The sequence below is a fragment of the Athalia rosae genome, chromosome 5, assembly GCF_917208135.1.
Source record: "Athalia rosae chromosome 5, iyAthRosa1.1, whole genome shotgun sequence".
NCBI classification, from domain to species: domain Eukaryota; kingdom Metazoa; phylum Arthropoda; class Insecta; order Hymenoptera; family Athaliidae; genus Athalia; species Athalia rosae.
The window spans coordinates 8,634,795-8,662,751 of record NC_064030.1 but is presented as its reverse complement, the minus strand read 5'-3'; the positions used below and the strand labels follow the sequence as shown (position 1 = coordinate 8,662,751).

At 37.4% G+C, this 27,957-nt stretch overlaps 2 protein-coding genes across 6 annotated transcripts; one reads left to right on the top strand and one right to left on the bottom strand.

Moving 5' to 3' along the window:
* LOC105690193 (cleavage and polyadenylation specificity factor subunit 6) lies at window positions 1-27,522 on the bottom strand. 5 transcript variants are annotated; one of them, XR_007278693.1, is made up of 13 exons: window positions 27,363-27,522; window positions 26,905-27,129; window positions 26,350-26,577; window positions 25,619-26,101; window positions 25,376-25,499; window positions 25,170-25,283; window positions 24,277-24,566; window positions 23,335-23,632; window positions 22,961-23,225; window positions 22,218-22,298; window positions 12,260-12,382; window positions 1,139-1,234; window positions 1-101 (listed from the first exon to the last, which is right to left on the bottom strand). XR_007278693.1 is itself a non-coding variant. In XM_048656342.1 (11 exons), exons 1-11 carry the CDS (start codon window positions 27,417-27,419, stop codon window positions 12,289-12,291), a joined length of 2,259 nt encoding a protein of 752 aa, XP_048512299.1. In that variant the 5' UTR covers window positions 27,420-27,522; the 3' UTR covers window positions 12,036-12,288. The 5 variants fall into 5 exon arrangements, 3 of the variants coding, with proteins under 3 accessions (XP_048512299.1, XP_012263224.1, XP_012263225.1); XR_007278694.1 differs by lacking the exons at window positions 1-101; window positions 1,139-1,234 and adding an exon at window positions 16,007-16,189 and having other exon boundaries at window positions 12,033-12,382; XM_048656342.1 differs by lacking the exons at window positions 1-101; window positions 1,139-1,234 and having other exon boundaries at window positions 12,036-12,382.
* Window positions 12,790-18,251, top strand: LOC105690192 (Hermansky-Pudlak syndrome 5 protein homolog). The gene is made up of 6 exons (XM_012407798.3): window positions 12,790-13,032; window positions 13,194-13,304; window positions 13,452-13,691; window positions 13,778-15,666; window positions 15,746-15,869; window positions 15,984-18,251. The coding sequence occupies exons 1-6, from the start codon at window positions 12,913-12,915 to the stop codon at window positions 16,233-16,235; spliced, it is 2,736 nt and encodes a 911-aa protein (XP_012263221.2). The 5' UTR covers window positions 12,790-12,912; the 3' UTR covers window positions 16,236-18,251.
* Window positions 27,523-27,957: the final 435 nt, after the last annotated feature.

The following is a 27,957-nucleotide window of genomic DNA, read 5'->3' as shown; positions in this document are numbered from 1 at the left end:
CTGTGAACGAATTGTGCGATGACATGTAACTCCTGCCCTTCGTGGTTGCAAGTTGAATAAGTACTGCGATGAACTAGGCACCGTGATGACTGATCAAACGCCTGAAAACAATGTCATATAAGAAATAAAGTAAAATTGTCAACCTGAACCTAAGATATATGAATACATTTTTTAACAATATAACAGCGGAGATCATTTCTAAACCCATGATAAATTCCCAAATCCTCCGGATAGACGAATTGTAGCGTTTGAACGCGGGGACCACTATCCCGCACTGGAGAAGATTATGGTTGAATAGGTACTAATATGAGAGTTCATTAACGTGTAATTAATTATACCTAATTGTTCGAATTTTCAATGACAAAGAATATTCTTAGCATAAAGTTACGGCGCCAATTTTCTCACCTCAAAAAAATGGTATGAGCCTATAGCCTTAAGATTTTCGCAAAATTTGAGACGATATTCTGTAATTTTTTTTATAGAGTTTTCGATGCTATTCTTACGTATTTTGATCTTAGGAATCCAAATTTGCAAGTTAAAATGATCTATCTTCAAAATTCACCATACCATGATTTTGGGCAGTGAAAAAGGCTTCCAGAATACTAATTATTTAAGTAACTGTTCAAAACACTATTGTTATTAATGAATTGTTTGATTACCAAAACAGTCTGCGATGATCATGAACGCGACGATTGCTCTACATTGAGAGTAGATAGGCATCAGGTATGAATTTATAATTCAATAAATAAATAAATAGATAACTAACTCAATAAATGGATGAATAAATGAATGAACACATAATTATTATTAATAATTATTAATTGTCGTGTCGCGATCTCCGCGGTTCGTCGAGTAAAGCTAGCAATAAATCTCATAGTGATATCCTTGATTCTGAACTCTTCAGATCCATAAACTCTTTGACTCTGCGAAAAACTGTTTGGAAAAAATCCTTAATCATGATGTCAAATTTTGAGAAATATCTAAGGCTTGGTATTTTTTGAGGCAAAAGGCAAAGTTTTACAGAATGTCAATTCTAGTACGCTCATTGAATGCATTCTGACTCCAGAAATGCAAATCAGACAGATCACTTCTAATCACATTACAAGTCAACGAATACATGATAACAATCGTTTCTTACCTTATACGGATTTTTCAGCACAACGTAGGGAAAGTTGTTGAAAGTTGAACCGTATCGTTAAGAACTAGGCATCTTCTACGTCTGTCAAGAATGAATCTGAAATACAAGAATATTATGTCAAAAACCAAGTGAAATTGTAGAATTGAACCTTAAATATATCAATAAATTCGTTCATAAATGGCAATGAAGCGTAATTTTAAACCAAAAACCCTATGAAAGGTACCTTCCGTGATGTTAGACAAAAAAAATTGATAGTATTCAAACTTTTGTCGATACTATTTCGAAATCAATCAGATTATTGTTAGTCAAGTTTACGAATATAGGAATATAATAATGTGTAACGAACTAGGTACAGTTATTCAGAATTCAAACGATGAAAGATATTTTTGCAGCGCAAAATCGTGACCCTCATACTACCCCAATCTGAAATACAGGGAATACGATTGTGAATAATCAAAGTTATTCGTTTTGCGCAAGGATCTCGATCTCTCCCACCATAAGGATCAATCGTTATTTGGAATCCATCGAAATACCACGTTCGAGTCGCATTACCACCAACTCAAATTGTTTGAAACGAATTGCTGACCGATCAAAAGCCCGGACATACGATGGTCATGGTAGAAAATTATGCTCGCCGGTGCTTATGGAAATTCTCCAAAATACGGAAGTCACGAAATTTCCAATTATATAAGTCGTTCAGTAGCTACCGATAATCAAGTACTTTTTGAATATATGTAGATCAAACGAAACACTACATCCCAAGTGCCTGCGCAATCACGACTGAACGCTGGTCTCATTGTCAACCGAATATATGGCGTTGTAGTAACCGCATACTAATCCGATGCTAATCCTTACCCAAATAGATGTCTCTCTCTCTTCGCTGGCTTCTTCTATCTCTTCTCAACGGATGTACGCGCTACCACCAATTGTTGATCATCCCGAAAAAGGAGAAAATACTATAGTCTGTGGTGTTTTTCACCACTTACAATGTGCAAAGACTGTAGTCTAGTGTTTTTCGACCCGAAAAATGTGCAAAGACTATAGTCTTTGGTGTTTTTCGCGTCCAAGAATGTGCACAGACTATAGTCTTTGATGTTTTTCGCGTCCAAAAATGTGCAAAGACTATAGTCTTTGGTGTTTTTCGCGTCCGAAAATGTGCCAAGCCTTCATTTTTTGCTTTTTTCGCGTCCAAGAATGTGCGAATACTATAGTCTTTAGTGTTTTTCGCGTCTGAAACTGTGCAAAGACTATAGTCTTTGGTGTTTTCCGCGTCCGAAAATCTGCAAAGACTATAGTCTTTGGTGTTGTTCGCGTCCAAAAATGTGCAAAGACTATAGTCTTTGGTGTTTTTCGCGTCCAGAAATGTGTGAAAACTATAGTCTTTGGTGTTTTTCGCGTCCAAAAATGTGCACAGACTATAGTCTTTGGTGTTTTTCGCGTCCAAAAATCTGCAAAGGCTATAGTCTTTGGTGTTTTCCACCATTGAAAATGTGCAGAGACTATAGTCTTTGGTGTTTTCCACCATTAAAAATGTGCAAAGATTTTAGTCGTCAGTGTTTTTCACCCCGGAAAATGTGCAAAGACTATAGTCTTTGGTGTTTTTCGCGTCTAAAAATAAACAAAGGCTATAGTCTTTGGTGTTTTTCGCGTCCAAAAATGTGCAAAGGCTATAGTCTTTGGTGTTTTTTGCCCCTAAAAATGTGCAAAGACTATGGTCTTTGGTGTTTTTCGCGTCCGAAAATGTGCAAAGATTATAGTCTTCGGTGTTTTTCGCGTCCAAAAATGTGCAAAGACTATAGTCTTTGGTGTTTTTCGCGTCCAAAAACATGCAAAGACTATAGTCTTTGGTGTTTCTCGCGTCCGAAAATGTGCCAAGCCTTCATTTTTGGCTTTTTTCGCGTCCAAGAATGTACAAAGACTATAGTCTTTGGTGTTTTTCGCGTCTGAAAATAAGCGAAGGCTATAGTCTTTGGTGTTTTTTGCGTCCAAAAATGTGCAAAGGCTATAGTCTTTGGTGTTTTTCGCGTCTGAAAATGTGCGAAGGCTATAGTCTTCGGTGTTTTTCGCGTCTAAAAATGTGCAAAGACTATAGTATTTGGTGTTTTTCGCGTCTGAAAATGTGCGAAGGCTATAGTCTTCGGTGTTTTTCGCGTCTAAAAATAAGCAAAGACTATAGTCTTTGGTGTTTTTCGCGTCCAAAAATGTGCAAAGGCTATAGTCTTTGGTGTTTTTCACGTCCAGAAATGTGCAAAGACTATGATCTTTGGTGTTTTTCGCGTCCGAAAATGTTCAAAGATTATAGTCTTTGGTGTTTTTCGCGTCCGAAAATGTGCCAAGCCTTCATTTTTTGCTTTTTTCGCGTTCAAGAATGTGCAAAGACTATAGTCTTTGGTGTTTTTCGCGTCTGAAACTGTGCAAAGACTATAGTCTTTGGTGTTTTTCGCGTGCAAAAATAAGCGGAGGCTATAGTCTTTGGTGTTTTTTGCGTCCAAAAATGTGCAAAGTCTATAGTCTTTGGTGTTTTTCGCGTCCTAAAATCTGCAAAGGCTATAGTCTTTGGTGTTTTTTGCGTCCGAGAATGTGCGAAGGCTATAGTCTTCAGTGTTTTTTGCGTCCAAAAATCTGCAAAGGCTAAAGTCTTTGGTGTTTTTCGCGTCTAAAAATGTGCAAAGACTATAGTCTTTGGTGTTTTTCGCGTCCGAAAATGTTCAAAGATTACAGTCTTTGGTGTTTTTCGCGTCTGAAAATGTGCGAAGGCTATAGTCTTCGGTGTTTTCCGCGTCCAAAAATGCGCAAAGACTATAGTCTTCGGTGTTTTTCGCGTCCAAAAATGTGCGAAGGCTATAGTCTGTAGTGTTTTTTGCGTCCAAAAATCTGCAAAGGCTATAGTCTTTGGTGTTTTCCGCGTCTAAAAATAAGCAAAGACTATAGTCTTTGGTGTTTTTCACGTCCAGAAATGTGCAAAGACTATGATCTTTGGTGTTTTTCGCGTCCGAAAATGTTCAAAGATTATAGTCTTTGGTGTTTTTTGCGTCCGAAAATGTGCCAAGCCTTCATTTTTTGCTTTTTTCGCGTTCAAGAATGTGCAAAGACTATAGTCTTTGGTGTTTTTCGCGTCCAAAAATAAGCGAAGGCTATAGTCTTTGGTGTTTTTCGCGTCCAAAAATGTGCAAAGGCTATAGTCTTTGGTGTTTTCCGCATCCAAAAATGCGCAAAGACTATAGTCTTCGGTGTTTTTCGCGTCTAAAAATGTGCAAAGACTATAGTCTTTGGTGTTTTTCGCGTCCGAAAATGTGCAAAACTATCGTCTTTGGTGTTTTTCGCGTCCAAAAATCTGCAAAGGCTATAGTCTTTGGTGTTTTTTGCGTCCGAGAATGTGCGAAGGCTATAGTCTGTAGTGTTTTTTGCGTCCAAAAATCTGCAAAGGCTATAGTCTTTGGTGTTTTCCGCGTCTAAAAATAAGCAAAGACTATAGTCATTGGTGTTTTTCGCGTCCAAAAATGTGCAAAGGCTATAGTCTTTGGTGTTTTTCACGTCCAGAAATGTGCAAAGACTATGATCTTTGGTGTTTTTCGCGTCCGAAAATGTTCAAAGATTATAGTCTTTGGTGTTTTTTGCGTCCGAAAATGTGCCAAGCCTTCATTTTTTGCTATTTTCGCGTTCAAGAATGTGCAAAGACTATAGTCTTTGGTGTTTTTCGCGTCTGAAACTGTGCAAAGACTATAGTCTTTGGTGTTTTTCGCGTCCAAAAATAAGCAAAGGCTATAGTCTTTGGTGTTTTTTGCGTCCAAAAATGTGCAAAGGCTATAGTCTTTGGTGTTTTTCGCGTCTGAAAATGTGCGAAGGCTATAGTCTTCGGTGTTTTTCGCGTCTAAAAATGTGCAAAGACTATAGTATTTGGTGTTTTTCGCGTCTGAAAATGTGCGAAGGCTATAGTCTTCGGTATTTTTCGCGTCTAAAAATGTGCTAAGACTATAGTCTTTGGTGTTTTTCGCGTCTAAAAATGTGCGAAGACTATAGTCTTTGGTGTTTTTCGCGTCCGAAAATGTGCAAAACTATGGTCTTTGGTGTTTTTCGCGTCCAAAAATCTGCAAAGGCTATAGTCTTTGGTGTTTTTTGCGTCCGAGAATGTGCGAAGGCTATAGTCTGTAGTGTTTTTTGCGTCCAAAAATCTGCAAAGGCTATAGTCTTCGGTGTTTTTCGCGTCTAAAAATAAGCAAAGACTATAGTCTTTGGTGTTTTTCGCGTCCAAAAATGTGCAAAGGCTATAGTCTTTGGTGTTTTTCACGTCCAGAAATGTGCAAAGACTATGATCTTTGGTGTTTTTCGCGTCCGAAAATGTTCAAAGATTATAGTCTTTGGTGTTTTTCGCGTCCGAAAATGTGCCAAGCCTTCATTTTTTGCTTTTTTCGCGTTCAAGAATGTGCAAAGACTATAGTCTTTGGTGTTTTTCGCGTCTGAAACTGTGCAAAGACTATAGTCTTTGGTGTTTTTCGCGTGCAAAAATAAGCGGAGGCTATAGTCTTTGGTGTTTTTTGCGTCCAAAAATGTGCAAAGTCTATAGTCTTTGGTGTTTTTCGCGTCCTAAAATCTGCAAAGGCTATAGTCTTTGGTGTTTTTTGCGTCCGAGAATGTGCGAAGGCTATAGTCTTCAGTGTTTTTTGCGTCCAAAAATCTGCAAAGGCTAAAGTCTTTGGTGTTTTTCGCGTCTAAAAATGTGCAAAGACTATAGTCTTTGGTGTTTTTCGCGTCCGAAAATGTTCAAAGATTACAGTCTTTGGTGTTTTTCGCGTCTGAAAATGTGCGAAGGCTATAGTCTTCGGTGTTTTCCGCGTCCAAAAATGCGCAAAGACTATAGTCTTCGGTGTTTTTCGCGTCCAAAAATGTGCAAAGGCTATAGTCTTTGGTGTTTTTCGCGTCTGAAAATGTGCGAAGGCTATAGTCTTCGCTGTTTTTCGCGTCTAAAAATGTGCTAAGACTATAGTCTTTGGTGTTTTCGCGTCTAAAAATGTGCAAAGACTATAGTCTTTGGTGTTTTTTGCGTCCGAAAATGTGCAAAACTATGGTCTTTGGTGTTTTTCGCGTCCAAAAATCTGCAAAGGCTATAGTCTTTGGTGTTTTTTGCGTCCGAGAATGTGCGAAGGCTATAGTCTGTAGTGTTTTTTGCGTCCAAAAATCTGCAAAGGCTATAGTCTTTGGTGTTTTCCGCGTCCAAAAATGTGCAAAGGCTATAGTCTTTGGTGTTTTTCACGTCCAGAAATGTGCAAAGACTATGATCTTTGGTGTTTTTCGCGTCCGAAAATGTTCAAAGATTATAGTCTTTGGTGTTTTTTGCGTCCGAAAATGTGCCAAGCCTTCATTTTTTGCTTTTTTCGCGTTCAAGAATGTGCAAAGACTATAGTCTTTGGTGTTTTTCGCGTCTGAAACTGTGCAAAGACTATAGTCTTTGGTGTTTTTCGCGTCCAAAAATAAGCGAAGGCTATAGTCTTTGGTGTTTTTTGCGTCCAAAAATGTGCAAAGGCTATAGTCTTTGGTGTTTTTCGCGTCCAAAAATGTGCAGAGGCTATAGTCTTTGGTGTTTTCCGCATCCAAAAATGCGCAAAGACTATAGTCTTCGGTGTTTTTCGCGTCCAAAAATGTGCCAAGGCTATAGTCTTTGGTGTTTTTTGCGTCCAAAAATCTGCGAAGGCTATAGTCTTTGGTGTTTTCCGCGTCCAAAAATGCGCAAAGACTATAGTCTTTGGTGTTTTTCGCGTCCAGAAATGTGCAAAGACTATGATCTTTGGTGTTTTTCGCGTCCGAAAATGTTCAAAGATTATAGTCTTTGGTGTTTTTCGCGTCTGAAAATGTGCGAAGGCTATAGTCTTCGGTGTTTTTCGCGTCTTAAAATGTGCGAAGGCTATAGTCTTCGGTGTTTTTCGCGTCTAAAAATGTGCAAAGACTATAGTATTTGGTGTTTTTCGCGTCTGAAAATGTGCGAAGGCTATAGTCTTCGGTATTTTTCGCGTCTAAAAATGTGCTAAGACTATAGTCTTTGGTGTTTTTCGCGTCTAAAAATGTGCAAAGACTATAGTCTTTGGTGTTTTTCGCGTCCGAAAATGTGCAAAACTATGGTCTTTGGTGTTTTTCGCGTCCAAAAATCTGCAAAGGCTATAGTCTTTGGTGTTTTTTGCGTCCGAGAATGTGCGAAGGCTATAGTCTGTAGTGTTTTTTGCGTCCAAAAATCTGCAAAGGCTATAGTCTTCGGTGTTTTTCGCGTCTAAAAATAAGCAAAGACTATAGTCTTTGGTGTTTTTCGCGTCCAAAAATGTGCAAAGGCTATAGTCTTTGGTGTTTTTCACGTCCAGAAATGTGCAAAGACTATGATCTTTGGTGTTTTTCGCGTCCGAAAATGTTCAAAGATTATAGTCTTTGGTGTTTTTCGCGTCCGAAAATGTGCCAAGCCTTCATTTTTTGCTTTTTTCGCGTTCAAGAATGTGCAAAGACTATAGTCTTTGGTGTTTTTCGCGTCTGAAACTGTGCAAAGACTATAGTCTTTGGTGTTTTTCGCGTGCAAAAATAAGCGGAGGCTATAGTCTTTGGTGTTTTTTGCGTCCAAAAATGTGCAAAGTCTATAGTCTTTGGTGTTTTTCGCGTCCTAAAATCTGCAAAGGCTATAGTCTTTGGTGTTTTTTGCGTCCGAGAATGTGCGAAGGCTATAGTCTTCAGTGTTTTTTGCGTCCAAAAATCTGCAAAGGCTAAAGTCTTTGGTGTTTTTCGCGTCTAAAAATGTGCAAAGACTATAGTCTTTGGTGTTTTTCGCGTCCGAAAATGTTCAAAGATTACAGTCTTTGGTGTTTTTCGCGTCTGAAAATGTGCGAAGGCTATAGTCTTCGGTGTTTTCCGCGTCCAAAAATGCGCAAAGACTATAGTCTTCGGTGTTTTTCGCGTCCAAAAATGTGCAAAGGCTATAGTCTTTGGTGTTTTTCGCGTCTGAAAATGTGCGAAGGCTATAGTCTTCGCTGTTTTTCGCGTCTAAAAATGTGCTAAGACTATAGTCTTTGGTGTTTTCGCGTCTAAAAATGTGCAAAGACTATAGTCTTTGGTGTTTTTTGCGTCCGAAAATGTGCAAAACTATGGTCTTTGGTGTTTTTCGCGTCCAAAAATCTGCAAAGGCTATAGTCTTTGGTGTTTTTTGCGTCCGAGAATGTGCGAAGGCTATAGTCTGTAGTGTTTTTTGCGTCCAAAAATCTGCAAAGGCTATAGTCTTTGGTGTTTTCCGCGTCCAAAAATGTGCAAAGGCTATAGTCTTTGGTGTTTTTCACGTCCAGAAATGTGCAAAGACTATGATCTTTGGTGTTTTTCGCGTCCGAAAATGTTCAAAGATTATAGTCTTTGGTGTTTTTTGCGTCCGAAAATGTGCCAAGCCTTCATTTTTTGCTTTTTTCGCGTTCAAGAATGTGCAAAGACTATAGTCTTTGGTGTTTTCGCGTCTAAAAATAAGCAAAGGCTATAGTCTTTGGTGTTTTTCGCGTCCAAAAATAAGCGAAGGCTATAGTCTTTGGTGTTTTTTGCGTCCAAAAATGTGCAAAGGCTATAGTCTTTGGTGTTTTTCGCGTCCAAAAATGTGCAGAGGCTATAGTCTTTGGTGTTTTCCGCATCCAAAAATGCGCAAAGACTATAGTCTTCGGTGTTTTTCGCGTCCAAAAATGTGCCAAGGCTATAGTCTTTGGTGTTTTTTGCGTCCAAAAATCTGCGAAGGCTATAGTCTTTGGTGTTTTCCGCGTCCAAAAATGCGCAAAGACTATAGTCTTTGGTGTTTTTCACGTCCAGAAATGTGCAAAGACTATGATCTTTGGTGTTTTTCGCGTCCGAAAATGTTCAAAGATTATAGTCTTTGGTGTTTTTCGCGTCTGAAAATGTGCGAAGGCTATAGTCTTCGGTGTTTTTCGCGTCTTAAAATGTGCAAAGACTATGATCTTTGGTGTTTTTCGCGTCCGAAAATGTGCAAAGACTATAGTCTTTGGTGTTTTTCGCGTCTAAAAATAAGCAAAGACTATAGTTTTTGGTGTTTTTCGCGTCCAAAAATCTGCAAAGGCTATAGTCTTTGGTGTTCTTCACGTCCAGAAATGTGCAAAGACTATGGTCTTTGGTGTTTTTCGCGTCCGAAAATGTTCAAAGATTATAGTCTTTGGTGTTTTTTGCGTCCGAAAATGTGCCAAGCCTTCATTTTTTGCTTTTTTCGCGTTCAAGAATGTGCAAAGACTATAGTCTTTGGTGTTTTTCGCGTCTGAAACTGTGCAAAGACTATAGTCTTTGGTGTTTTTCGCGTCCAAAAATAAGCGAAGGCTATAGTCTTTTGTGTTTTTTGCGTCCAAAAATGTGCAAAGGCTATAGTCTTTGGTGTTTTTCGCGTCCAAAAATGTGCAAAGGCTATAGTCTTTGGTGTTTTTCGCGTCCAAAAATGTGCAAAGACTATAGTCTTTGGTGTTTTTCGCGTCCGAAAACGTGCAAAGACTATAGTCTTCGGTGTTTTTTGCGTCCAAAAATCTGCAAAGGCTATAGTCTTTGGTGTTTTTGACGTCCAGAAATGTGCAAAGACTATAGTCTTTGGTGTTTTTCGCGTCTGAAACTGTGCAAAGACTATAGTCTTTGGTGTTTTTCGCGTCCAAAAATAAGCGAAGGCTATAGTCTTTGGTGTTTTTCGCGTCTAAAAATGTGCAAAGGCTATGATCTTTGGTGTTTTTCACGTCCAGAAATGTGCAAATACTATGATCTTTGGTGTTTTTCGCGTCCGAAAATGTTCAAAGATTATAGTCTTTGGTGTTTTTCGCGTCTGAAAATGTGCGAAGGCTATAGTCTTTGGTGTTTTTCGCGTCTAAAAATGTGCAAAGGCTATAGTCTTTGGTGTTTTTCACGTCCAGAAATGTGCAAAGACTATGATCTTTGGTGTTTTTCACGTCCAGAAATGTGCAAAGACTATGATCTTTGGTGTTTTTCGCGTCCGAAAATGTTCAAAGATTATAGTCTTTGGTGTTTTTCACGTCCAGAAATGTGCAAAGACTATGATCTTTGGTGTTTTTCGCGTCCGAAAATGTTCAAAGATTATAGTCTTTGGTGTTTTTCGCGTCTGAAAATGTGCGAAGGCTATAGTCTTCGGTGTTTTTCGCGTCTCAAAATGTGCAAAGACTATAGTCTTTGGTGTTTTTCGCGTCTGAAAATGTGCGAAGGCTATAGTCTTCGGTGTTTTTCGCGTCTCAAAATGTGCAAAGACTATAGTCTTTGGTGTTTTTCGCGTCTAAAAATGTGCAAAGACTATAGTCTTCGGTGTTTTTCGCGTCCGAAAATGTGCAAAGACTATGGTCTTTGGTGTTTTGCGCGTCCAAAAATGTGCAAAGACTATAGTCTTTGGTGTTTTTCGCTTCCGAAAACGTGCAAAGACTATAGTCTTCGGTGTTTTTTGCGTCCAAAAATCTGCAAAGGCTATAGTCTTTGGTGTTTTTCGCGTCCGAAAATGTGCAAAGGCTGTAGTCTTTGGTGTTTTCCGCGTCCAAAAATGTGCAAAGACTATAGTCTTTGCACATCTCTCGGGGTGAAAAACACCAAAGACGATAGTCTTTGCACATCTTTCGGGGTGAAAAACACCAAAGACTATAGTCTTTGCACATTTTCGGACGCGAAAAACACCAAAGACTATAGTTTTCGCACATTTCTGGACGTGAAAAACACCAAAGACTATAGCCTTTGCACATTTTCGAACGCGAAAAACACCAAAGACTATAGTCTTTGCACATTTTTGGACGCGAAAAACACCAAAGACTATAGTATTCGCACATTTTTGGACGCGAAAAACATCAAAGACTATAGTCTTTGCACATTTTTGGACGCGTTAAACACCAAAGACTATAGTCTTTGCACATTCTTCGGGATGAAAAACACCAATGTCCATAGTCTCTGCACATCTTTCGGAGTGAAAAACACCGAACACTATAGTCTTTGCACATCTTTCGGGGTGAAAAACACCAAAGACTATAGTCTCTGCACATCTTTCGGGGTGAAAAACACCAAAGACTATAGTCTTTGCACATTTTTACTGGTGAAAAACACCAAAGACTATAGTCTTTGCACATTTTCCGGGGTCAAAAACACCAAAGACTGTAGTCTTTGCACATTTTTATTGGTGAAAAACACCAAAGACTATAGTCTTTGCACATTTTTCGGGGTGAAAAACACCAAAGACTATAGTCTTTGCACATATTTCGAGGTGAAAAACACCAAAGACTATAGTCTTTGCACATTTTTCGGGGTGAAAAACACCAAAGACTATAGTCTTTGCACATCTTTCGGGGTCAAAAACACCAAAGACTGTAGTCTTTGCACATTTTTATTGGTGAAAAACACCAAAGACTATAGTCTTTGCACATTTTTATTGGTGAAAAACACCAAAGACTATAGTCTGTGCCTTCAATCCTGTACATTCATTCCCCGTATTATAGAGTGAGTATCTGATGATTTGCAAGACTAACTTTACACATTGAGTAACAATACTCATTGTTAGTACGAAGTATAGATATTCAATGCTCTACATATGCCTGACTGTGCATTTAATAATTCTCAATCATTCTTCCACATAAACCGGAGCTGATAATGTAGAGCGCTAGAATACCGGCGCTGAAAATTGAAAGTTTGCTCAAAAGTGGATATTTGTATTAGGAAAACAGGAAATTAGAGGAGGTGTTCCGAATCCTCAAGACATCATATGCATTTATACATTATATCATTCCTTATCATGTTCACGAACATATCTACTTGCTTCATACCTATACATTATGTGTTGCAGATGAAAGATGTTGTGGAAAATATACAGGAGGGGTGTAATCAATAAGATCCAAGTAATCAATTCAAAAATCGCTGTTCGTTTGTCGATAAATTATAGAGATAGGATCCATTCGCTGCTTACTTTATTGAAATATACGTTGCCGTAAACATCACGGTTCAATATTAGTCACAAGATGTATGGCCATTTTAATAATTCTGATGAATGTGATACGAAGAGATAGTCACTATTTGGTACGTTAACAACTACCCGCTATGCATGTTTGATAATTATTGTCTGAATTGAAAACAATTAGTTATAAATACTCTTCGTGTTGAAGGTAAGGAGATGTTCATTAGTGTAGTGGAACGTCATTGTTTTGAGACCGATTCCGTTCGGCGAGACTATGCGTTTGCTGACCTCGTGAGACACCGAATATTCCGAAGTTTCTGCAAAAAAATTGAGAATCTCGATAAGTAAATGTTCGAACTTAATTTACTCGACGGATCCGTGTTTTTCGGAATTTTTTTGTGTATTTTGAGCTCAAAAATTCCAAAATACGAACTTATCTCCTTCATCTATTGAACGATTCGAGTTATTACACATTTTGAACAATTTGGATGCGGCTCATTGTACGCATTCGAACCGCAGAAGCTTTTGATACGACGTCGACATGCTGGGCAGCATTTTTACCAACATGACCTACCAATTACAAAAGGCTACTACCATCCTCCGTACCATGGTGAGAGTCGTACCGTTTGTCAGTAAAGGGTCTCTACCCATCCCTTAGAGCGTGTAGAAATCCATATACTTTCAATGCTGTCATCTATAATGATTTGACGTCACTGTTGTTCGTTATTAGTGACAATTGTTGTGTTGTGAATTTATTCTTGGTATGGTTGGAGGCTTTTAAAATCGCTTGAATGACACCGAGGGTTTCAAAGCATTGGGGTTTGAAGAGGTGGATTCAAGTAAAGTTATGGCTCACCCTCACGACGTTACTTGGGACATGACTGGTGTTGGACGTGCGATACTCACGGAAAAGCAAGAAATAACGACATTCTTGCTAAAACCCGTCAAGGATAAAAGACGGATAAAGGTATAATTGGCTCACAATAAGTTATTACGGAATTGAACCAAAGGCTTTTGGCAACTTATTTCTATTTCGTTATGAATCGACTGTCATAATCCCAAAATGTATAGTACCTTGTCACAAATTCTCATTGTGATCCAACAAACTATATCCATTACCGTTTATAGTATACTTGCTTTGACGTTTCGCCAAACTACATTGCTCTCGGATCTACCAGCGGAGGAATTTACTTATTCACAAGAGATACTTGTGTTTTCAAACAACTAATACCACTCTCAGTGAGTATCTGATATCTTTGTACAGATGAATGAACAATAGTACTTTACTTGAGTTTTTATGATTGACATGGATGTAAATTGCAAATCTGATAAGCAATGATTGAACTATGTTGTTAAATACACTTTCTTGTGTTGCCTGACCCATAGAATGGAGCTGTGACGCATCTATCAATATCACCAGACGAAAAGGTGATAGCACTATCAACCACAGATGGAAATGTTTGCATTGTAGTTTTTCAACCCAATGTCAAAGAAGCTATAATATCTTCCAAAGCAGAACGAAATGGCGAATGCATTACAACTCTTTGTTGGAACGATAATAGCACCGAATTGTACCTTGGAGATGCAAATGGCACAATTCATGTTATGGGTCTATCAATTTTTACTGTGAGACTTTGGAATAATTTGAATAATATCTCACTCAAATTATAACACTCTCATTTAATTCTCATATTTCTCTATAATCTTTTTAGGTAAAAAGAGGAATTTTTCAGGACCCTGCTTGTCCTATTATGGGCTTGGACTTCAAAATCGTTCAAATGGATTTCTGCTCACCTCTTCTTCTTATATCAACAACATCAAATTGCTATTTATGCGATACTATTGAAGGAAAATATGAGAAAGTTGGACTACGAACAAGACAAGGTGAATTTGGAGCCTGTTTCTTTCAGCCATCCATCAAAAATGATACAGAACTTTTTGGGAATCTGCCCAAACACTCCAGCCTGAATAATACAGAATTTAACAAAGCTGAGAAGGATACGAGTGATTTACAGTTTCCACGAATCTTTTGTGCAAGACCAGGCTCTAGGCTGTGGGAGGCAAATCCAAATGGGAAAATTGTAAATACTCATAATTTCAAAGAGGCTCTAGCTATTCCCCCATGTGCTACGCACAAGTTGCTAGATTCGAAACCAGCTTCTACAAAGTCATCTCAAAATATTTGGCCACCGCAATCTTTGAAATTTTCACCAATTCATATTGTCGCTAATCAATATTTGTTTACATACAATTCGAATGCCTTGTACATTCTTGATCCGTCCAATTCAGTGGTTGTTTTATGGACTAATGAGTACACAGATCTCAAAACAGCCAATGTAGTGGGAAATCACATCTACCTCATGACAAATTCTGGAAATTTCCATTGCTTAGAGCTTACATCACCTGATTTACCCATTTCGAATATTTCTCTGACATCAAAGCCAAATATATCGTCTAAAAAATTAAATCCTGGAATCATAGTTGTTAATTCCAGGATTTCCAGGCTCAAGAATGACACAAAAAATACGATTATACCTGAAATTGAAAGACAAATTGTGGCTTACACAGATGTGCATGATAAAGTCAACGAAGAAATTACTGAATCTCAGGTACAAGTATTGAATGAACAGAATCTCACAGACGACAATCCGGATACAAAGGAACCTACCAAATATTGTGATGGCTTACTGTTGGACGTGGATCAAATTAATATTGAAATAGATCAACATAACTGTACCTCACAGAAAAACAGCGATACTGAAAGATCGACGGCTCAGACTGATATGGGAAGTTCGTTTAAAGATGAGATTAGTAATTTGATTAGTGATGCACAGACTATTTACTCACTAACAAATAGTATAAGTAGCTCAATGTCTGATAATGAATTCGAATCGATTACTCTGGCCCTACAGAAAGTTGTCAATAATTTCTGGAAATCATATGGAGAATTATCAAAGCCAGAGCCCAATGTATACGAAGCAATTGAAACTGCTGAACAGTATTATAGAAATAATTTCTTAACAAAGCTAAACAAAAACAGATTAAGTAAGACTCAGAATGAATGTGTGTTAAATGAGGCGATGAAGTCTTTTTTAACTATCAATGTGGTAGATTATAACAAATGTGAATGCGGTTTGCTGGTTCCTACTGAAGAAATCGAAGAGCCAAAATTTCTTGACATAGGAATCGCAATTCTACAACGATATTCAAAAGAAAGCAAACCGACTTGCATCAGTTTATGTGAAAAGGTGCCTTACTTGTGGCGAGCTTATGTTACTATTTTCAAATCGCAAGAGGATCTTTCAGATGAGAGAACCTTTGCTCAATGTCTGCAAACGAGAAACGAACTTATACTTTCGTATATATTGCCTCCATTAAAAAAGAAACAGTGGGAATTTGCAATAAAGGCCATAAATAGGCTAAAACTCGATAAATGTGTCTTCTGCAATCGTCCAATTAAGTCGACCGACAAACGGAATACTTTATCAATAAATTGGAACAACGTAGCCAACGAGATAGGGAATAGAGAAGGACCCGATGCTGCTGTTAGTTTTTTAACAAGGATGGTGAAACATTTACCATATCTATCACTAGACAAAAGGTATGGAAACTCAATTTCTGAACTATTATAATAGAACAATCGTGTAGGTTGTGAGATATAACGCTATAATTATTTTCAGTATATTTCAATCCCTGATTTTTTCGAAAATATTGAACAACCATGGATTCAAACAGCCTATGGACTTTACCCGGAAATTCAATCAGGATCCCTGTGATATGTACAGTTCGCTATGTTGTCCAAAGGTGAATATGTTTTTTCATAATCATGTATTTGATTTTCTCTGAAATTTGGGGTAACGTTTGCAAGCCTTGCCACACTACAACTCTGTAACCATTTCTTTATTTTGTTTTGCGAAGATTCAAGATCAACTGATACGTACCCTTGAGAAAGATTTGAGACGACCAATTGGTAAAGGGGTGTTTGGAACCCATGCTCACCATTGGGGAATGTATCACGAGCTGACGAATTCAATATGCCCTTGCTGTACTTTGCCGTTACAAACACCAGTACTCCTGGACAATGGCCTATCAATTTTCCCATGTGGTCACACGTATCACGTCAACTGCTTAATACAGAAAAAACTTCTCAAATGTAACTTGCACCATTAACTGATTTCACATTGGAACTAATTAAATAATTATGTAAAACGTCGAAATATTTAACTTGAAATCAGACTGACAGAACATCCAATTTATAATTGAGTGAGAACATGAACGAAACAGAACGTGCTACAGCTATTCAATCAATTGTATGAAAATTTTCGAGCCGATTGTATACGGAGGCTTTATACGAACAAATATCTGTGTTAACAATGTATATTAAATATTTTTAAATAACATATTTATTATGAATTATACAACAATACTTTAATCACAGCCAGTTTTTTTTCTTTTCTATTGTGTTGAGATTTCAAAAAAGTGGAAAACATTTATTTGCTAATCACCAATCTGTTTAGACTTTGTCAAACTTAGATTTACGAAAGGGAAAACAAGTTGATACGCTGTATATCCAGAAAGAGATATTGAAGTAACTGAAAATGTTCCTTTTTATTCTGCTATATGGAAAAAATTGCGTTACCTATTTCATCAGACGGCAGTGATTCAGATCAATTACAGGTACGTCGAATTTGAATTTGGGGTAAGATATGTGCAGCTGATGTATACGTAACAATAAAACATCCGGGAAGAACTATATATCGCGTTAGATAAAAATAAAATGAATAGAAATGAAATTGTAATGATATTCCCTTTCGTGAATTACAATAAATTTCTGATTGTGACTATGCATGCGAAATTAGCATGATATTGCGCCTGGTAAACATAAAATATTCTACATAATTGATTGATAAAAGACGAATGAGTTAGTCGCTATCGTCCATACGGTAAGGAGACAATTGAAATTTTTCTTATTATATGTAAGTTCTGAAACTTATTTAATAATAATAAGTTAATAATAACAAAGTTAAACACGAGGCTAATGTAATTGAATTCAGTTCAAGAAGGGTATAATAGTGGATCCTTCCCTTTTGTAACGTTAGAGTATGAACCTGACTCTTTACTAGTCGTGTAAAAATATAGCTGCCGATATTTCGACAATATTCGATCATCAAATCATTTCTTATCATATACTCGCACTCACCTTACATCATGTACAATATTTTGTAACGGATACATCTCTTGTTTTGCAAATCAGTTTCGTAACAAATTAGAATAAAAACGAAAATAAAATCGGAATGTTTTTTACCCTGTATCCGAAACAGTTAGTTCTAATGTTACAACTAGAAATACTTTTAAAGCTACTATCACAGAAGAAGGGCTATTCGGATCCTATAAAACCTTTCAATCCAATAGCTTTGTGGAATATTCAAAACTCGTTGAGCTTTCATTATGATTAGAGCTAAGTCAAATAATCTATTTCGATACTTAAAATTATAATGAAATTATGTTGCCAATGTTTTTCAAGAATGAATTTGTAAATAAAAATAACATTCCTGTTTTTTTTTCTTCACACCTACGCTAATCTACATTTCGTATATCATAAAGTTCACAGGGACTTCAATATTACCAGGAATTTAGTTGGGTCTAGTCTTTATAGGACTTATATTTGCCTTGCTGCCAAAAAAATTATGAGCTACGCTTTGTGAATACTTTTCAAAGATTCTAGGCATTTACAGAATACTGTTACTTCAGAATGCGTGTTGATGCATTGTACCGATGCCTTACATCAAAATAAACATAGTTCAGTAGAAAGAAGAAAAAAAAAATGATAATTGCCCAGCATTAATAGTGGCATAAATTTGAACTTTAGCATTTACATACAATTAATAACGACATGTTATTGTTAATTATTTTATATGGAACATGGCTTGGAACATGGTGTACGATACTGGCAATCTTTTTTTTCCAAGGAATATTCTATAATTTTTTGATTTTCATTTTTCCTGCTGATTATATAGAGAATAGTTCTAAACATTATTTATCATTTTTTGTTTTATAATTTTGTGGAGAAGTTGCCTATTAATAATCATAGTTTTGAAGTTCTGAATAGTTTCTGTCAATAATCTAGGACTTATTGAACAAGATTTCAAGTCAATTGTGAGAAATAATCTGTCATTGAAGCTAGAATGTGGGCTCCAATTGACTTTAGCTAAGTATTCTTTTTCGGGGCATTACATAATAATTTACAATAACATGTAAATTTAGTATTTGGCCGCAGTATGTTCACATTGTTTACAATCTACAATGATAGCATGTTACCGCTATAATATAGCTTTATATTATAAACACTTACCCCGTACAATGACAAGATTACGACGATTATGTCCAAGACATAGTTTGCGTAACGCCGCAATAATCGGGTAATGCGTATTACGCACAACATGATTATAAAACCAACCAAATAAAAATCTCTATTAAAATATAAAGTAATCATAGAAAATAACAAATTATATGTAGAACAGAATGTATAAAGAAAAAAAAAGAAAATAAATAATAAAATACAGAATAAGTTTCTATTCAACCCTGATTTTCCTAAATTTCGCCGAGATTTAGGCTTGTGTTCTTCAGCAATATCGTAGTTACTTCTAACGTCTTACTAGAGATAAAAGTATAATAAAATTATTGTAGATTCAAAGACAAGATCATTGACTAGGATACGCATTCATTCATACTTTCGAACTTTAAAACAATTATCAAACAATGACAAGGTGTACTGATTTTAGGCATTTGGATTTGAGATATCATACTTGAATAATGCTACTTCATAAAAACTGTATAGCTAGGAATGCCGAATTAAGCGTTCGAAATCTTAAATACGTGTAAAAATTCGAATTCAGGTATACTCAATAAGAAAATCTACTTATAAGTAGTTTGTACATGTGTAAAATCAACTACAATCAAAAATAGATTGCATCTCATTCATCCCACGCATCAATCCTCAAGATCAGTCATCCTGAAGTTATTAAGTTACAATTCAAAAGAATTTAGATTCAGTGTAATGCTTGGACGAATGTGGTTCCAAGTATAAATGACATTATTTTGTACGCTGGACCAACTAGAAAGCGAAAATTGTATGTGTAGTGGACGCAAATGCATGTCAGCTAAAGTAGACTGATTTTGTTTGTTGATATGTTTTTGGATAAGATCGAATCAATTCGGTAGCGTATATAGAGAACATTTTCCGAAAAGAAAATATCTCTACATCCTACATCCAGCTAAGATTGCTTTTCAGTATTAAGTTTTTAGCTGAACATAGCACCCTTGGCAACATACATAATCTTTTATAAAATGAACATCTTTTCACATTAATCAAACCTACTCATGCATATTAATTATCACAAAAAGTAGACCGTGAAGCGTATTCAGCGAGTGACTTATAAAACAGATAGCTTCAAAGACAACGATAACTGACATTCGTAAACATTTGAAACATATTCCAAGATTGAATTTTATGGATATGAGGCTGTCGTTTAAAATCTAGTGTCTTCGATCTGATTTTTTGTTGCAATACAAAAGTTCCTCGTAGTAGAAACCTAACAATTATTGCTTAGAAAATGTTTAAGATGTCTACGGCTGTTACGAATCACCAATGTCATCGTAAAGCATATATATAAAAATGATATTACCATGCAATCGATAATTTACACTTAAATTAAACATAAAAAGATAAGGATAAAGGTCACTGGAGTTTCTAAAGGATATACTACAGAGTACAGATGTGGCGAAATCCTGTGAGGGTGAATTTTACAATGAAACATACCTAGGGTTTTGACATAGACTGTGATTATGTTGTACGATTAGCGGAACGTTTTACCAATAAACTTTATAGATTGATGGACTTTCGATCCAAAGAAAAATTTAACGACGCAAATAATTCTAATCAAAAAACAAAGAATCAATTTCAATGGGAGTAGATGTTTTGGATAGATGTCGAATCCCATTTACAAGTACATTTATACTTGCAATGCGCTCCACAAATTCGTTTGTTCTTTACAGTTTCAGGTTTCATTTCCTGAATGCTGAATCAACGCTCACAGGATTACCCTATAGCTAGAGTTCGAGAGTAGTTCATTTTAACGATTAATTTTTTTTTTTTTTGCTCGAGATTGACTGGTATATTGCCATTTTAATTTGCAACCGATTGACATTTTTATGCACCTTTGGTATCATTTCTTTTTACATGCTCATAATGATAGTGATTCAAAAAATATTTGCATAAAACATTCACTCAATTGATATGTTATCATTAATAAATCCCCTCCGTTTGAGTGAAAATTATTTTGAAAAATTATTTTCAAGTTTGGCAATCATGTGCTTGCTTCCGTTTCTTCAAATGTTTGTTCAACATATGCAAAATGAAAAAATTCACAAAACAACTAACGCAGACTAAGAATAGTTTAAAAATATACCTTCTGACAAGTTGTTTGCAAATGTTGGTCCAAACTTTGATGAAAATTTAAGCCGTACGAGGCAATTTTAAAATACATTAAAACAGTTTATGCACAGTCACATATATCGCCATGCGAATCTCAGTCAAGTGCACTATCACAGTAAATAGTGATGGTAAAATTAAAGAACATGTTTCGATCTAGTTTGATCCAATACCTTATTTCTGAAACGACTGAGCCCTTCAGGTAATTAAAATACTTTACTGAACACAGGGACTATGATACTTAATTATATTGACGATTAGCCATATTAATTAGACATAATTCTTTCAATATGAAAGAAAATGAACAATTGCAGGATATTGTGTGCACAGAATAAAGTAAAATCATGTTTTACATGTATATTTTGAAAGCGAATATTTGTATTATATTAAGATACAATCTTGCATCGTCGTGCAGGTCGGTGATTGTAGATTTTTGCATTGGTGACTTCACTCCTCTTGAATATGATGTGAAATCCAATTTTTTTCAATAATCTTCACGTATCTAATCCATTATTCGTTTCTTCGTCATAAGTGTTATGCACTATTTAATTATACATCAAAAATTCAAACAGAGTGTTACTTTATATGAATATTACTTTAGAAACTAACATTTGTGCCTACTTTAATCGTCAGCTTAACTTAATCTGGAGCAAATTCTTCTCATCTACAATGCTTTTACATAGGTATGTGTATGTATATATCTATACTATCGTTATACAATATTTATATGTATGAAACATTGAAATGTGGAAATGTTAGTTAATTCTATAGAATGTGTTTACATTATAAAACCAATGAGCATGAGATTGTATGCTATGAACATTTTTTTGCCCCATTACCTATTATTATCTATATGGATCAAGAAATTTTATCAATCTGTCACAAAACTATTATTTGATAGCCATGTTTATGTTAATTGTTCTCTAGGCTAACACTTTGTCATAATGTCCTATGAAGAGCACAGGAAAGTATGTCCATGACAGTGATAAGCATCAATTTGAAGCAGCAGGAGAAGACAAACGAGACGACGAGGATCTAGGTAGTGTAGTAGATATTTTTATTCCGGTGCGTCGATATACCTCTGGGCAAATCAATGTCTAGAGCGATGCGAAGAGTCGCCTCTTTCGTCACGTCGATCCCGCTCTCGCTCTCTTTCTCGTTCACGTTCTGGCTCTCGTTCACGTTCCGCTGGTCTTCTGCTTGATTCTCTTTCTCGCTCCCTTTCACGTTCACGTTCTCTGTAGCGATCGTCATAATACCTACGCAGTAGATATCAGCCAATTGTCTCACTTTGATATTTTTTATACGCATAACGACTTTACCACGATCTCTAGACTCTGAACAAACTAAGTATTATCAATGATATGCGTATTTCAATATTACACTGTGTCCTAATATGAAAGATCAACACAAGTGAGGCCTAAGCTACATGACGAAAAAATTTTCATGTATTTATTTAGCGATTAAGTTTCATTCTATCTTAATAAAAATTAATTATTATACTATATAGAACAATATTGTGACGTCTTACATAAATAATTGATGCATTCGGTTTAGACTCGTTCGCATGTAACATAAATAGATAGACTGACCAATGAAAGTCCCGATCACAACCCTGTTCATTCTACTGAGATTCGCTTTAATGTAAAAAAGTAAGTTACCTAGACGACTTGGATGATGGTACAGGGGCTGCTTCCGGAGGTTCTTCTTTGACTCGCGGTCTGGCTGCCTGACGTGTTGTACTGATGAAAAATTCACATATTGTTATGTAACTTACGACGTCTAATAATTTCAAGTAAATCGAATTCATAAACAACACCGTTGGATTTTGATCATATTATTACTTTGTACAAAATCTTCTTCCTTGCTAGATACCGAAAAGTGTCTTAGATACCGAAAAGTGTCTTGTAGTGAATTCAAGTTTTTCAATTATTTGGTTGTAACGCATGTCTAAAATCATGGTTTGATCACACAATCAAGCAGGTACTAATTACTGACTAAAACCTTACTCATATCAAATATGAACAAATTTCATAAGGCCATGAGCAGTGTAATTCAGGCCGGACACATAAAAACTTTTCAAGTACAATAATATCCGAAGTTCGCAACAGGTGGGTCTGACGAAAATTGTACAACTCGAATTCGCGTAAGTCGGGATATAATTTACGTATAGGTAAATACATATAAATTTTGTCTACATAGATTCGTGCAAAACGCGTCCGATGCGTATCACAGCAAGAGAAACACTAAAGCTAGCGCGAAGCAGTATTGTCAAGAGAATGACAAACCGCGTAACCCTGAGTTCGCGTAAGTTGGGGTATTACTAAATCATCATGCAACACGGATCACCTGCAATTATGTGATTGCTAAAGCGGCAGTACAAACAAATTGAAAAATTACTCACCTTTCCTCCCTGCTGCGTTCTCTGTATTCACGCTCACGTTCACGTTCACGATCTCTTTCTCTGCTGCGTGATCTTTCTCTGGGATAAGGTTCACTATAGTAGCGCTCCCTATCACGATCACGATCTCGTTCTCGCTCACGGTCACGTTCCCTATCACGATCCCTTTCTCTTTCTCTACTGCGTTCCCTATACTCCCTCTCCCGGGTCCTCGAACGTTCCCTTCGTCTGCGATGACTCCTCTCTCGATCACGTGATCGTGAACGTTCTGAAATCAATAAGTTGTATGAGTCAAAAGTTTAGGCACGAGACGCATGTGGCAATATTTCGATATTCAATGTCAGTGGCAGCGATTGAAATAAAGATGTAAAATTTACCTCTGCGTGCTGATCCGTAGCTTTTGGTTTCTACTCCACGTAGAGTATCCTGCAAAGAGCTGATAAGAATTTTGCAGCGATCATCAGCAGCTACTTTTGACTGCTTTATAAGAGATATGGCAGTGACTAAGGTCTCAATAGCACTGGCATATTCGCCAGCAGCAGCGTCAGATACAGCGCGAGCTATGGCTGATGAAGACACCGTACGATTCCTGCCCATGATTTCTTCGAATTCTTGTTCAGTGAGAGGTGGTGGCCCCTCAGGCCGATGATCAGGACCTGGCGCTCCATATGGAGGCTGGAATATAATTTAACTTGATAAAACCAAAAGTACATTTCTTAGACATTTCCCTAATTGAAGCGTCAAATGCTCAAGTGAGTGAATTTGTCATCCTATCGAGTGAATAATGCAGCCATTACATTAATTCATCGGTTAATTTTCAAAGTGGTTTAGATTATCACTACACCCTGCCACGAGGAAATGAGAAGATGGCATACAAATTAGGGTAAGTTGAATACAAAAAATACACATAGCTTATTATTAAGCTGAAATGAGAGGTATCTAGATCAACCGTCATTTCAAGAAACTGAAGCAAAACCATGGTTTTTTACAAAATTAACTTACAGGAGAGCCAAAGAACGTTTCGCCCTGTAATTATAAAAATACCATCAATTCCCCGACATACACGTAATAATGGTATAAGTTCTCTCCCCACACTATCGTTGCAAAACTGATACAAGCTCCGCAATAAGCTGAGACCACAAGCCGCTTCGTTACACTATCGCTGCTTTTAAGCTCTGATTGTTTAGCAGGGGGTAGTGAATTTGTAACACACAAAGGAAAAAACTGGCTCAATTTTGATTAACCCCTTTGCAGGACTTTTTTAAGTTTAAGTCTTTTTAGGCTACACAGTAAACTGGATAAGATCGTGAAAATCATACCTGCGCTGTAGGTGGTCCATAAGGATGTGGGGGTACATGGGGTGGTCCGTGTGGTTGATTATGGGGTGGTCCATGAGGTGGTCCATGGGGAGGACCATGCGGCGGTCCATGAGGGGGACCATGGGGAGGGCCTGGAGGTCCTGGGGGTCCTCCAGGATGTTGTCCAGGATGTTGATGTGGGGGCCCTTGAGGGAAGAATGCTGGATTCACATGAGGGGCTGGGCCTCCTGGAGGACCTTGTGGTGGACCTTGCGGTGGTCCACCGTGTCCTGGAGGTGGTCCACCTGGACCTGATAACATTGCAGATCATTTTTCACGTTAAGATAAGCATATGGTACAGGCTTTGCAATACTGTACCGGGCGAATTGATCATTGAATGGTTAGGAAGAACCCTGGATTAAAAGAATCAATTACACTGAAAAACCTGCATCAAAGTATATGAATATTGCAAATGATACCATCCATATCCGTAGCTTTCTATGCTAACTTAACCAGTGATATCCACTCACCATTTGTGATCAGATTCATAACTTTGTTCTGTTTGTCCTCACCAAGGTCCTCACTATAAAAAGCATTTATATTTTTTCTACCAGAGTGATTCCGATCAGTCCGAAAAATATTCCATGTGAATAATTTGTAAAATGATTCAAAATGATTTCATTAAAGTTTACGGAAAGATGCTGAGGACAACTGAACAAAAAACCATCCATTTGAGGTGTGGATATTATTTAATGATTAACAGATTTCCGGAAAAACTGGAAGAAAAATGAAAAGAGCTTCTCAAAGCACGGAAAATCTAAACAAAAAGTTATGAACTCATCAAAAATAGTGAGCGAAAATCATTGGTTGAGTTCGAGTGCAAAATCTCATTAATATATTATAAGAATTCTCACCACCCATGGAACCCGGAGGTGGCCCTCTTTGTGGAGGCCCTTGACCAGGTTGTGGGCCTTGCATATGTTGATGTTGAGGAAAACCTGGTGGTCCTTGAGGTCCGTGATGCATTCCTATGAAAAGTCAATCAGATGATCAGTAAACGAAGTACAAGAAAAAAATTGGGAAAATAAATATAGCATTACCATTATCATTGTACACTTACCAGGAGGTCTGTTCCAATCTGGGCGAGGTGGTGCTCCTCTGGGATCACCTGGAGGTCCACCAGGGTGCCCAGGAGGTCCACGTGGTGGTCCTTGCCCTGGAGGACCAGGTGGTCCACCATGAAACTAGTGGTATGAACAGGTGTTATGTGCAGAAGACAAAGATGTACACTTACTACGATAATTCATTGTCATAACCTTACTATCTATCTACAAATAAACTGGGGAGTAGAAGGAATACTCACCATTCCAGGTGGCCGATGTTGAGGTCCAGGTCCTGGTCCAGGCGGTCCTTGTTGCGGAGGTCCACCAGGTCCTCGTGGTGGTCCGGGTGGACCGTTAGGTCTAGGCCCATTCCAAGGACCTTGTTGATAGCCAGGAGGTGGAGGACCTTGATTAGGATGACCAGGCAAAGGATGATGAGGACCCCCAGGGCCCATTGGTGGCCCGTGCATCCTAGGAGGTCCCTGTTGTCCAGGTCCTCCAGGTCCAGGTGGCCCCATACCAGGTAAAGGCATGCGTTGATTTCGCACACCTTGCGGTGGACCCATCATCATTCTAGGACCATGATTTTGTTGCGGGTGTTGAGGATGCTGGGGATGCGGAGAATGTTGAGGATGCTGTTGATGGGGAGGTAATGGCGTTTGGTGTTGATGTGGGTTATGTGGACGTTGGTTTTGGTTTTGTTGAGGTGTCGGAGCTGGTCGAGTCTTACATTGAGACTCAAACTGAGAACAAATATCATGTTTTGAATGGCATTTCTGAATTATTACACCATCGAAAAAGGTACTGGAACAATTAGGATTGAGTGTCCCGTGTAAACAAAAATTTACAAATAACAATCAAAGAAATACATTTCTGCAGCATGTAATTGATAACATCCATGTTTGAATCCTTTGAAAGTCGCCTCAAGTATATCGAATATTTATTGAATATTGGAATGAGCACATGCATTGTAATTTTTGTTATGGATTACCTGATTGAGTGCCTGTTTCGTTGGAAATGTCACAACGGGACTCTGTCCATGTAGTTCTTTCTTAGGAAGCCTCTCCATGCATATTCTCATGCTTTGTTCAGAACCAAGGGATACGACACAAAAACCCTTAGACTGCCCATTCGCACGATTTTCAAAAAATTTCACTTCCACAAAATCAGGCACACCAATACTTTGAACTGCATCAGTTATATCTTGATCACTTGTCCACTGGAAAATGACATCGAATAATAAGTTGACAGTTGTTCAATATTTTCTGCGGCTCATATGACATCCGAAAAATGTACTTGTATGGCTTAGGTCCAAGATACTTTCAAGAAACTACGTACAAATACAAGTTCGATTCTTGCTGTAATTTATCTATTGGAAATTTATATTGAAGCTCTAATCAAAAGAATGAGACATTTGATTCAATTACTGATTATTATCAATTATAATTTGATAAGAAAATTTATCTGATGGAATTCAATATCGATGAATGAAAAAAAGTATTCATCATATTTTTAATATAATAGCGAGTTGTTCTTAATAATATACCCAGGTCAAGTTTCCAACATAAAGTTGGTGGCGTCTTCCAATTTGGTTGGGCTGAATATTATTGCCCAATTGATGATATGGAGCACTGCCATTAGTCTCCTCATTCGGAGACGTTGAATCGCCATCTCCTCCTCCGCCACCAGAGCCTGCACCTCCTCCGTTACCACCTGGAGGTGCTGCGATCACATCATCGTAGAGGTCGACTCCATCTCCAGCGAATTCGTCCTGAAACATACAAAGGATGAGCGATTCTTTACAGCGGCAACTTATGTAAATCGACAGATAAATAGTTTAATCGCGCCTTGAATTATGTCCGATCGTTACCACCACCATGACGCCGGAAGCTAATGTTATACTTTGTCTTAAATTGGAGATTAATTGTTGAATTCCTACGTAATTTGACGAGAATGATTGAGAAGCAATAAAATGATCAGCTTTTACGGAACTATTCAACTCACCTGTGCGAAATCTTGCTCTAGATCGTCGGCGTACAAATCAATGTCACCGTCAGCCATTTTACAGAACACCGACGCTGATTCCGACCGACGCAGAACCCACGCCAACGAATTCCTTGAACACGGTGAACGAGTGCGAAACGAGATGGCAGTCGAGCAAGAGTTGAATGAGAAATTAGCAGAAATGTCTAGCTGCGCTTCACTCGGAAATATCCGGAATGAAAAACTAAGTATTAGTAGTCTTAAGATTGGACTTGAGAGGGAGTAATTTATGTCACTATTCAAATGTGAGCCAAATATTCAATAACGAATTACCGCGAAATTGTGATCTTTAAATTCACAATAAGACTGACCTCGTTCTGGCCTATTTTTCTTTTGGCAGAGATTGCGAAGGCTATCTATCGATATCATACGTGAATTCGAAATACGAACTATGTGTAAACTAGATACTGTGATTTTTTAATTGTTCGGTAACAAGCTAACAATATTCTATCATACTCGTTTTGTTCCTGTATTCATCCATGATTAACTATTGATATCCATTCGCCATTGGATTACATTCTGATGAACAAAAAGAAACGGCACTTTAATGACATGC

Coding starts and splice junctions, on each gene's coding strand:
- LOC105690192 (XM_012407798.3), top strand. CDS start 12,913: ATGGCTCACCCTCACGACGTTACTTGGGACATGACTGGTGTTGGACGT. Junction 13,305..13,451: donor AACAACTAATACCACTCTCA/GTGAGTATCTGA, acceptor CCTGACCCATAG/AATGGAGCTGTGACGCATCT. Junction 13,692..13,777: donor TGGGTCTATCAATTTTTACT/GTGAGACTTTGG, acceptor TAATCTTTTTAG/GTAAAAAGAGGAATTTTTCA.
- LOC105690193 (XM_012407801.3), bottom strand. CDS start 27,419: ATGGCTGACGGTGACATTGATTTGTACGCCGACGATCTAGAGCAAGAT. Junction 27,130..27,362: donor TAGAGCAAGATTTCGCACAG/GTGAGTTGAATA, acceptor TGTATGTTTCAG/GACGAATTCGCTGGAGATGG. Junction 23,633..24,276: donor ATGGACCACCTACAGCGCAG/GTATGATTTTCA, acceptor ATTATATTCCAG/CCTCCATATGGAGCGCCAGG.